General features: G+C 46.7%; 1 protein-coding gene across 1 annotated transcript; it reads left to right on the plus strand.

The window, feature by feature from the left end:
• The first annotated feature begins 564 nt into the window (after positions 1 to 564).
• Positions 565 to 10,419, plus strand: LOC118242670 (dead end protein 1-like). Its single transcript, XM_035534732.1, is given in 7 exon segments — positions 565 to 724; positions 2,380 to 2,435; positions 3,124 to 3,229; positions 7,225 to 7,686; positions 10,031 to 10,129; positions 10,215 to 10,313; positions 10,316 to 10,419. Coding segments are annotated over 7 exon segments (1,086 nt in total).
• The last annotated feature ends 481 nt before the right edge of the window (positions 10,420 to 10,900 follow it).

The raw sequence follows: 10,900 nt of genomic DNA on the forward strand, positions 1-10,900 counted from the left end.
GAATCCGTTATGTGGTTAAGAGTCAATAGGTGAGGCCATATGAGGAGAATATGCATAGCCAGAGAGCCAAGGTCACAACACCAGCCCGAAGTTTTAATATGCTTATCAGCAGGACTGCTGTCGGTGCGTGAGTTATGTGCTTAGCTTAGTGACCCTCCCTGCATTATGAGGCATTGATGTGCTGCTTGTTTATCAGTATGGCTGTATGTACACCACATCACATCATTCAACCCAGCCACGGAGACAGCAGGAAAAGTGAGAGAGCCAGAGAGAGAAAAAAAAAAGAACGAGAGATTCTGCATTACACATCACCCTTATGTCACAAAACAGTGAATTTACTTTTGTCTATCCTCACAAATGTAAAACATTTTTAGAGATTAGAGAAACAAGAGAAATGGAGAGAGGTTAGGAAAAGGGGCGAGGTGTGCCCGGGAAGAAGAGTGGGGGGTGCAGAAAGGAAGGCAGCAGTCTAAGTGCTCTCCTCTCGCTTCTTCTCAGAGAGCAAAAAGGCCAGGGCAGCTTCAGCTCTCATAAAAGCCTTTTAAACATCTCCCCTGCAAGAACATGGGGCCAGCCGAGCCGCAAGGCACGGGCTCCAGCATGGTGTGGCACGCCACTACCACAGGTGCCACTCTGCAGACGCCAGCTGCTGCCCTGGAGTTTTTAGGAAGGGTGTTCGTTAACGAAAGGAAAATAAGATGCGGAACTCTCATTTATAGACAAGGTGGGAATTTAGAAGCCATTCTGTTTAAGTGACCTTTAAAGTGTAAATGGATTTACTCTGGAAGTTCAGTTTAGAAACCCCCAAAGCACAGAGCTACTGTCTTACTCAGTTAGAAGGTGCTGAATCCACGATCTACCAATAATTACAAGGTAAACAAAGTAATTATAGCCGAAAAGCATATTTCTTTATGCTTTCGGAAATTTACGTCTGCAGTAAGAGCTCCGACCATGAAGACAACAAACACTACTTTCTTTATCTTAAGAGCAAACCAAATGGCGTGATCATTTTGCTCTAAAAGTGCGTTTGCTTGAGTTTTGTGATTTACACCAGGACAATTTATTTTACAGAACCGCCGGACGCACTTTCAGATTTTAAACGGGAACTATAATCACCAGTGTGTTCACTGTAGCACTTATTCGCTCACCATTTAGTGGCACCTGATTACAACCGGTCTGTTCGAGCATGACCCTCTCGCGCTGAAGTACACGCGCGCTCGGGGTCCTTTGCAGCTTACATGCCTCGTCTTATAACACTTCCAGGGTAATCTTGGACACGTTTTCTTGAACAAAACATTTGAACGAGCGCGTAAAGATGAATGAAAAATACACCTGTTAATGAATTCGTCGCTTGCAGTGCAAATGGCGGCGTTGTAAAGTGGGAGTATTCCTTCGCCAGATCTATGACAAGCATTCTCACAGAAGCGCGCAAAAGAGCTCCCTCATAAACTGTATAAAATAGTGCGCGTAAGATCGAAAAGGACGTTTGCGTAAAGCTTGCCATCTGGAACGAATTCCCCGTATTAAGCTATGCGCCCCGTCTTAGTCTTTAATAATAGGGTTAAGATAAATGCAATACGCTAGCCTGAACTGACGTTCGAAAAATATTCATAGGTTAACTACTGAGCAGCCTATTACATATAACGAACACTTTCATAAAATGTCTGGGGAGAGCGTGAAGTCTATTAAAGGCTTCTGTTTGCTGTGCTGAAAACCCATTCGACTCGTGAAAGCAGTCCCTTTGATCACGAACTGATACGTTGCATCAGGTGTGCTAGCAAAAGAATAACCACAAACCCATGCAGCGCCAATGCAATATGGAGAAAGACAGACCAAAGTGCACGTTCCACAAACCGGCCAAATCTGTGCCTTTACAATGACGTTTCAGAAAGCTCACTTGCCGGGTTGAAGTAGGTCGCATACAGGCCTTCACGACGCTCCCCGTCAGCTCCGAGGACTTCGACGAGACCACCTCCAGGTGAGAGCCTACTGGTTAATTAAACGAAATTCACTTAACGCTCGGTCCCCTCACGTATCCTGGATAAATGGAAATCAAGTGCGTTTGCTCTTCGCGTAGTCGTTGCCTGACATCTTGTGGTGGCTATTGTAATAAAATCTCCACAAATACACGCCCCCCCCCCAAAAAAAAATATTTTTTTTTTTAAATAAATAAAATAAATAAATAAATAAATTTTAAAAAGCGTTATATGTGTGCGTGATTTTGTTGTTGTTGTTAACGTGAATTGTGTGCTCCAACATATATACGTGGTTTCTTTGCTGTGAGTTGACTAAATGCTTCCCCTTTACCGCCGGTTGGTACGACCATCCGATTAATTGGAGTCTGAAAGCGCGCCCCCGCTCCCGGTGTTGGTCCAATAGCCCCGTCAAAGAAGCTGAAAGACAAACGGAGTCTGAAAATGGAGAGAGACCAGCAGGTGAGCAACACAAAGCCTGTTTGTTTTCGTGTTGACTTCTGCCGCGCGGTGCAGGCTTAACCCAAGTTGGCGACTGAGGCACACGCTTGCTTGTTCACAATGCGTGTAGCATACAGTCATTCCAAGACGTTTAGCTTGAAGACGACATGTTATAACGCTTAGGAGTTGGGCCTATTTTAAATTTTACTCCAACCCAGATTAGCGGTGAGTTTTGGGGCTGGTAGAGGGAAGGGAAGCCTGTGAAGCACGTGGAGGAGACGCGAGTAAGACTCGCTCAGTTTTGCAGTAATCTTGCTGGTTTATTCGCTACTCTTGGAGTATTGTAGACAGTTTATACATGAACTGTAGAAACATCCAAAACTCATTACACGTTACTAGAGGACGTTACTTTGTCCAGTAATGTCCGTCATGTACAGCATAAAACAAAACCTCCTCTGCCTGGCATACATGTAAACGTAATCTAAAGAGACTACACACATTACTGACGTTACAATATCTGTTCACGCATTAATTACACATTTATATGCTTGAAAGCTGCACCGACAACCCCCCCCCCACCCCACCCCCTTATATTTTGTTCTAACAATATATAAGGGGGTTAGCTGTGAAATGAGCGTGCACTGTCTTTCAATTGATCATTTTATCTGAATTTCATCATCTGAATGATGTAATCCCACCGCACCCCCAGGTTTTGAGCGCACAGAGACGGAGGTCTTTTGAAGACTGGCTTGAGACAACATCCATCACCTTGACACAGGTTAATGGTCAACGAAAATATGGCGGTCCTCCTACGGGTATGTGGAATTGAATGTCTGACCTGCTGCGGGTCATGCATTAGCAGCCGCCTGCAAACTAACCATGCCTTTTCAATTAACGCCTGGCCCTCGGCTATTGGCTTTCAGAGACGTTTCAGAGAACGTGAATAAGAATCGCATATGGAGAGGGCTGAGACGAATCAGACATTTTCTTTGTGATTAAGGCTCCAAGCAAACTTAATGGAAGCCCATAGAAAGTATTACCATGTGTGAAAAATCATTTATCAGTGCTGTGACTCTTTGACTGTGCCTCTAGTTCAGGGTAATTAGACAGCACTTAACAATGGCCAAAAGGTCCAGGTTTACCACCAGTTATAGTAACTGGTCAGCAAACTGCATCCCTGAGCGTTGTTCTATCACTTGAGACGATTATGTTCCATGTGCCTTAGCTAGAGACTCAGAGGCTGAAGTTATAATGTAAATAAACTGAAAGCTTTTCTGTCCGTCCCCTTAAGTGCTCTTGGTTTAAGAGTCTTAAATGCCGACGCTGGAGGGCTTTGGTGTTGTCTGAGCGCTGGCAGAGTGAAGGCAGTTCTGCAGATAATGAGGAACTTGCTTTGTGAACATGCAGCCCTCTGCAGCACTTTGAGTCCATGGGATGGGAGGTTGGTGTGCACTTCTGTTGAAGTTTTGTTTTTTAAGTGCTTATTCTTTGGAAGGTGTTTGTTAGTTGTGTTCAGTTTTGGATAAATTTGTTATAGTTTATACTGTTATATTTTATGTTTGTTATATTGGTATGCTTGTGTTTGTTAAATGACTCCACTGTTCGTTCATGTGAAGAGATTTGTTTGAAAGGTTGAAGGGATGTGGGTGAAAATAGAAGGCAAATGGTGTTTACAGTTCAGTCTTTTGGTTCAGAGCCTTTTGCTAGATGTAGTGGTGTTATAATAAATTTACTCTTGCATCTCAAAATCAATACTGTACATGGTTGTATTTGTGCTGAAGGTGATGAGCCTATCACAGCACAGCAGGTGTGTTCCTGTTTGAGGAGGTGGTTAAGCAGAGGTAACCAATGCTTCTGCATGCCGCCTTTACGCAGTTTGCACTTTCAGTTGCTCTTTGGAGATACACACATTTTGTTGGGCACCGTAATGTAGCCATAAGACTTTCTCATTGCTGAAACCTCGAGAACAATTTAGCAATTGGCTGTGTGTCACACACATTTGAGAATAGTTTCAGCGAGTTGTCACTAATTGGTTTTATTATGTTTTGTGTGATTTGTTGTACAACCAATGGTAAAGTGTTAACATGTTTGAAGGAGAAGACTTCCATTAGGCTAGGGATGGAATGTGTACCAGTGTTCCTATTAAATGTGTTTTACTGGATGAGGCAGGTTTTCCAGTGAAACTCGTTATTCTAAGCTCGGCTGCGTGTGAACAGGAAGTCTCATTAAATGGAGTTACGTTTTAATGCCTGAGATTAATCAAACCGGGACGAAAGGTTGCGATGTCTCCTCACTGGTCACATCCACATCGCTGCTGGGTTCTCATCATTGTTTTATTTCATGTTAACTCCAATATGTGTTGTTTGGTCATGGAATTGTTTAAGGGCAAAAATTGCAGAAATCAGCCCTGGAATACGTTGTTTTTTCCAAGACACGCATGGCCCTTTGGACATGCAGTTCTTCTTTGTCGTCTGCCGTATTTTGGCTGCAGCTGCTGTATAAAACGCTTTCACCTGCACAGCAGACGTTGATGTGATTAAGTAACACAGACTTGCTACATCAGCGTGTGTCTCTTAAATGAAAGTGTTTTTGATGTATTATTTAAGGGTTAATTTGCCCCAGAGTACTCAGTTAAAAAGATCAGTCTGACATCACATCCTTTCTGCTAGAACAGATAGGTGATATATGATACTACAAGATGAATTATAATGTTTGTATTGTCAAAACGGCCCTGTGTTTTCCACACATCTGGCAGAATAAAAAGCACAAGATTCTAGTTGTGGCATAAGAGTTTGTCTAATATGAGACTTGAACTTCTTTTCCTTATCCCCCTCCCCTCCTACCCTTCTCTCTCTCTTTCTCCCCTCCTACCCTACTCTCTCTCTCTCTCTCTCTCTCTCTCTCTCTCCCCTCCTACCCTTTTCTCTCTCTCTCCCCTCCTACCCTTTTCTCTCTCTCTCCCCTCCTACCCTTCTCTCTCTCTCTCTCTCTCTCCCCTCCTACCCTTCTCTCTCTCTCTCTCTCTCTCTCTCTCTCTCCCCTCCTACCCTTCTCTCTCTCTCTCTCTCTGTCTCCCCTCCTACCCTTCTCTCTCTCTCCCCTCCTACCCTTTTCTCTCTCTCTCCCCTCCTACCCTTCTCTCTCTCTCCCCTCCTACCCTTTTCTCTCTCTCTCCCCTCCTACCCTTCTCTCTCTCTCCCCTCCTACCCTTTTCTCTCTCTCTCCCCTCCTACCCTTTTCTCTCTCTCTCTCTCCCCTCCTACCCTTTTCTCTCTCTCTCTCCCCTCCTACCCTTCTCTCTCTCTCTCTCTCTCTCTCTCCCCTCCTACCCTTCTCTCTCTCTCTCTCCCCTCCTACCCTTCTCTCTCTCTCTCCCCTCCTACCCTTCTCTCTCTCTCTCTCCTCCTACCCTTCTCTCTCTCTCTCCCCTCCTACCCTTCTCTCTCTCTCTCTCTCTCTCCCCTCTCCTACCCTTCTCTCTCTCTCTCTCTCTCTCTCTCTCTCTCTCTCTCTCTCTCTCTCTCCCCTCCTACCCTTTTCTCTCTCTCTCCCCTCCTACCCTTTTCTCTCTCTCTCCCCTCCTACCCTTCTCTCTCTCTCTCTCCCCTCCTACCCTTCTCTCTCTCTCTCTCTCCCCTCCTACCCTTCTCTCTCTCTCTCTCCCCCCCTACCCTTCTCTCTCTCTCTCTCTCTCTCTCTCTCTCTCTCTCTCCCCTCCTACCCTTCTCTCTCTCTCCCCTCCTACCCTTCTCTCTCTCTCTCTCTCTCTCTCTCTCTCCCCTCCTACCCTTCTCTCTCTCTCTCTCTCTCTCTCCCCTCCTACCCTTCTCTCTCTCTCTCCCCTCCTACCCTTCTCTCTCTCTCTCTCTCTCTCCCCTCCTACCCTTTTCTCTCTCTCTCCCCTCCTACCCTTTTCTCTCTCTCTCCCCTCCTACCCTTTTCTCTCTCTCCCCTCCTACCCTTTTCTCTCTCTCTCCCCTCCTACCCTTTTCTCTCTCTCTCCCCTCCTACCCTTTTCTCTCTCTCTCCCCTCCTACCCTTCTCTCTCTCTCTCTCTCCCCTCCTACCCTTCTCTCTCTCTCTCTCTCTCTCTCTCTCTCCCCTCCTACCCTTCTCTCTCTCTCTCTCTCTCTCTCCCCTCCTACCCTTCTCTCTCTCTCTCTCTCTCCCCTCCTACCCTTCTCTCTCTCCCCTCCTACCCTTCTCTCTCTCTCTCTCTCTCCCCTCCTACCCTTCTCTCTCTCTCTCTCTCTCTCCCCTCCTACCCTCTCTCTCTCTCTCTCTCCCCTCCTACCCTTTTCTCTCTCTCTCCCCTCCTACCCTTTTCTCTCTCTCTCCCCTCCTACCCTTCTCTCTCTCTCTCTCTCTCCCCTCCTACCCTTCTCTCTCTCTCTCTCTCTCCCCTCCTACCCTTTTCTCTCTCTCTCTCCCCTCCTACCCTTTTCTCTCTCTCTCCCCTCCTACCCTTCTCTCTCTCTCTCTCTCCCCTCCTACCCTTCTCTCTCTCTCTCTCTCTCCCCTCCTACCCTTCTCTCTCTCTCTCTCTCTCTCCCCTCCTACCCTTCTCTCTCTCTCTCTCTCCCCTCCTACCCTTCTCTCTCTCTCTCTGTCTCCCCTCCTACCCTTCTCTCTCTCTCTCTCTCTCCCCTCCTACCCTTTTCTCTCTCTCCCCTCCTACCTCTCTCTCTCTCCCCTCCTACCCTTCTCTCTCTCTCTCTCTCTCTCTCTCTCTCCCTCTCTCTCTCTCTCTCCCCCTCCTACCCTTCTCTCTCTGTCTCTCCCTGACATGTTTGTTCGGTCGCTCTACCAGGCTGGATAGGTCCTGCTCCCGGCCCAGGCTGCGAGGTCTTCATCTGCTGTATCCCACGGGACATGTTCGAGGACTGCCTGATCCCGCTCTTCCAGATCGTGGCGCCGCTGTACGAGTTCCGCCTGATGATGAACATCAGTGGGCAGAACCGTGGCTTCGCCTATGCCAAGTACGGGCGTACCATGGACGCCGAGGCCGCCATCCGGGCCCTGCACCTGCACCCACTGCAAGGCGGCGTGCGCCTCGTCGTCAAGCTGAGCACAGAAAAGAGACAGCTGTGTCTGGGGGAGCTGCCAGCCGGCGTGAGTGAGGAAGCGCTGCTCAACATGCTGCGCGTGGTGTCGGACGGGGTCACAGGGGTCATCGTGAGGGAGGCCGGGCCCAGGGGCAGGACAGCCTCTGCCCTGGTGCTCTACTCTTCACACTACACCGCTTCCATGGCCCTGAAGGTGCTGGTGCAAGGTACGCAGAGGGGTGCAGGTGTGGTCGTGGCTAGCAGCTGGGGGCAGGATTAGCTGCATGGGCATGGTTAGTTTTTCCCAATTCCGATACACAATACTTTTAGTCTTCCCACAACTACAGTCAAGTTGCATCGCACTCAGACACTTTCTGTGTTCAGATGATAATGAAGCATATAAAAGATGAGAGATTTTGAAAGGTTTACTAACGCTGCATTTAAGATTATAATACTTTTTGTCTTATTAAGGAGAGATGGAGATAATATTCGTATGGTTTACTAAGGTGATGTGGAGATTATATCAGTATGGTTTGCTAAAGGGAGATTGGGCTTATAATAGATTGAGCTTGTGGTATCAGTATGGTTTGCTAAAGGGAGATTGGGTTTATAATAGATTGAGCTTGTAGTATCAGTATGGTTTGCTAAGGCCAGAGAGGATCTTGTAGTAGTGAGCACACAGAACCCTCTATGGTGACACAGCCTTGCGTCCAGGCTCATAAGTGATGTCAGCTAGTTCATTACTACACTGAACAACTAGAGAAACTGGTGAGAAGTTTACGGAAGCAAGTCCCAGAAAGTATGCTTCTTAAATGTACTTCAAATCTGTATTTAAAAAAAAAAAAAAAAAAAAAAGGTTTTAACTTTTTGGTTCCAAGCTTGCTCCTGGTTCAGATCCCAGACTACAGCTGTGTCAAACCCTCCAGAGCACTAAACAAGCCCTGCGTAAGGTGTTGGAGGCTTTACGGCGGCTTCTGGTTCGGCTCGTCACACTGCGCTGTGAAGAATGGGGTACCTGCAGAGTACGTCACTCTGAGCAGATTAGACTGATGAGTCTAATTTATGATAATCTAATTTATGATAATTGGATGAAAATAAAGCAGGTGACTGTGCCATATCATGAAACAACAGTGGTGGGGAAAATAATTAAGGCCTTGCAAAGAGCAATCAAAATCTGAACATAGCTCACTGACTAGCAGAACAGGATGACGGGAATGATTCATATTGTTTTTGTTTCTTTTTATACCTAATCTCATGAGGGAATTCATTACAGCTATGTGAACATGCAACTATAGACCTTATTTGATTGAAATACAGTAACTACGAATGCAGACAGTTGATTGTATTTTCTGTTGCTTTAGCACAGTGTCCTTATGGGTTACACACATTACACTGTCCAAAAGTGAAGGCACTTTTAATTCTAAAAGTTAAGAAAAGTGGTAAAATTCTAAAAATGAATATTAAACAGCCAAAACCAGGGAGGAGTGTCCCAAGAGCAGGAAGGGAGCACACACTTGGCTACATTCCCTGCTTCAGAACACCTGTTTGAATTCTTGAATGGACTGATGATTAGTTTATGGATTGAATCAGACGTGTTTGAGCAACTCATCACACACAGACGTAAATTGCAGTTGGAGAGTATGTGTCGGTGTGCGGGATTAAAGACAAGTGCTGTTCTGATTTAACATACAGAAGTGTCCCATGGGCAGGTGTGGGCGCCCCTGCGTCTTCTTAGCTACGTTTGCATTGGCATTAGATCTGGTGTGATCTGGGAAACGGCCCCCAGCTGTAGCAATCAGCATGGGTCTGACGATAGTAAAATGTCAGCCCTTGTTTCGCATCAGCACATTCACCTGTCAGATACTCGCTGACTTCCCGATGAGCCAACATATGCATCTGAGGCAGCTAGTTCGTGCCAATGTGGGCACTTTCCCACATGCCGTGATGTTGACATGTGCCACTGATTTCGAGGAGCGCAGTGACTGCGTTGGCATAAATTGTATCTGAGCAGTGCTCCTGTTTAGGAGTTGATGCACCAGATTCAGGTGAGGTTATTGCTCGGAAAACGAGGCTTCCTTGTAGGTGGGATGTTGTTCCTTGCTGGGAAGGGATCAGTAGGGCAGACGCTGGAATTACAGGGAAGTCTGCAAGAAGATTGCATTCTTCCCAATCTGTTATCCTTCACGTCATGAGACAGGTTAGTTTTACCTATTGATGATGTGGTGTTGCAACAGTAATCCTGCTCAGTACGAGAGGAACCACAGGTTCAGACATTTGGTGCGTGTGGGATTATGACTGAACGCCTCCAAATCAGAATCCTCCCTATGCGTAACAATACCGCAGCACTTTGGTTGGTCCTCCACGTCCCCCGTTTTTGAAAGGCAGTAAAACTGTGTTGAAGCTCTATAAAATGGGAGTGTTGCTGTACTGAGTTTTGACCTGCTTTCAAGTTACAGGAGAGAAATATCTCAATTTCTTCCTTCAGGGTCCTTTTGTAACAGAAACTATAATGAGAACCAGGTTCCTACATTATTTTCTACATTCTCTACGTTTTTTTCACCTTCTCCTCAGCCTTCAAGAAGCAGTTTGGCATCTTCATCACTGTCCATTGGTTGTCCGGCAGCTCCAAGCCCAGACATTACGAGCGCGAAGAAGTGGGCGCCCTCAACTGTCTGGTCCTACACCTGTCGCCAGGCTCTTTCACACCCACGTGCTTCCAGTTGGTGAGGGCGCCTCCCGCGACCCCCCCCCACAGCACGCTTCTCGCGGTTGCGCAATGCTGTGGGCTGCCTGCGTCGGGTGTGTGAGCTGTATGGGTTCGGCGTGCCACTCTACGACGTGCGCTATCACACCAACACAATGGCTTTCTCTGCGTCACCTACAGCGTGCTGGTACCAGGGTTACCCAAACCGTTCTGCGGTGCTGCCGAAGTTTTCCCCTGCCCAGCACCAACACCATGAAGGAGAGGCCCACCACATCGCTGCCGAACAGGTCCTCAAGGCCATGGGTCATGCCTAGAGTTACTGCTGTTACTTCTCAGTTTGAATAAGCTTGGTTCATTTTGTTGTTTGAATTTCATATTTACCGATGTTACGTTTTATCTTATGTTTTATAATGTTTTAATTATCCAGTAAGAGTTTACAGTTTGTAAAGGCTTTTTGTAGTTTTTGCATGTAGATGAGTTCACAATTTTGACTGTGTTGCACATTAAAAAAGAAAGTTGTTGGATACATTTCTCCCTCTTTTCCCTACAGATATTAAAAATGTTCTCATTGACTGGGGGGGGGGGGCGTTACACCTGTCAAAGCGTAACGCAGGTGTCCTAAGGCGAGCTCGGGGAGGACAGAAACCTCCCGTGGAGCAGAAGGGCAAAAGCTCGCTTGATCTTGATTTTCAGTATGAATACAGACCGTGAAAGCGGGGCTTCACAATCCTGGCTTT

The sequence above is a fragment of the Electrophorus electricus genome, chromosome 16 (assembly GCF_013358815.1).
Source record: "Electrophorus electricus isolate fEleEle1 chromosome 16, fEleEle1.pri, whole genome shotgun sequence".
In the NCBI taxonomy this organism is placed as follows: domain Eukaryota; kingdom Metazoa; phylum Chordata; class Actinopteri; order Gymnotiformes; family Gymnotidae; genus Electrophorus; species Electrophorus electricus.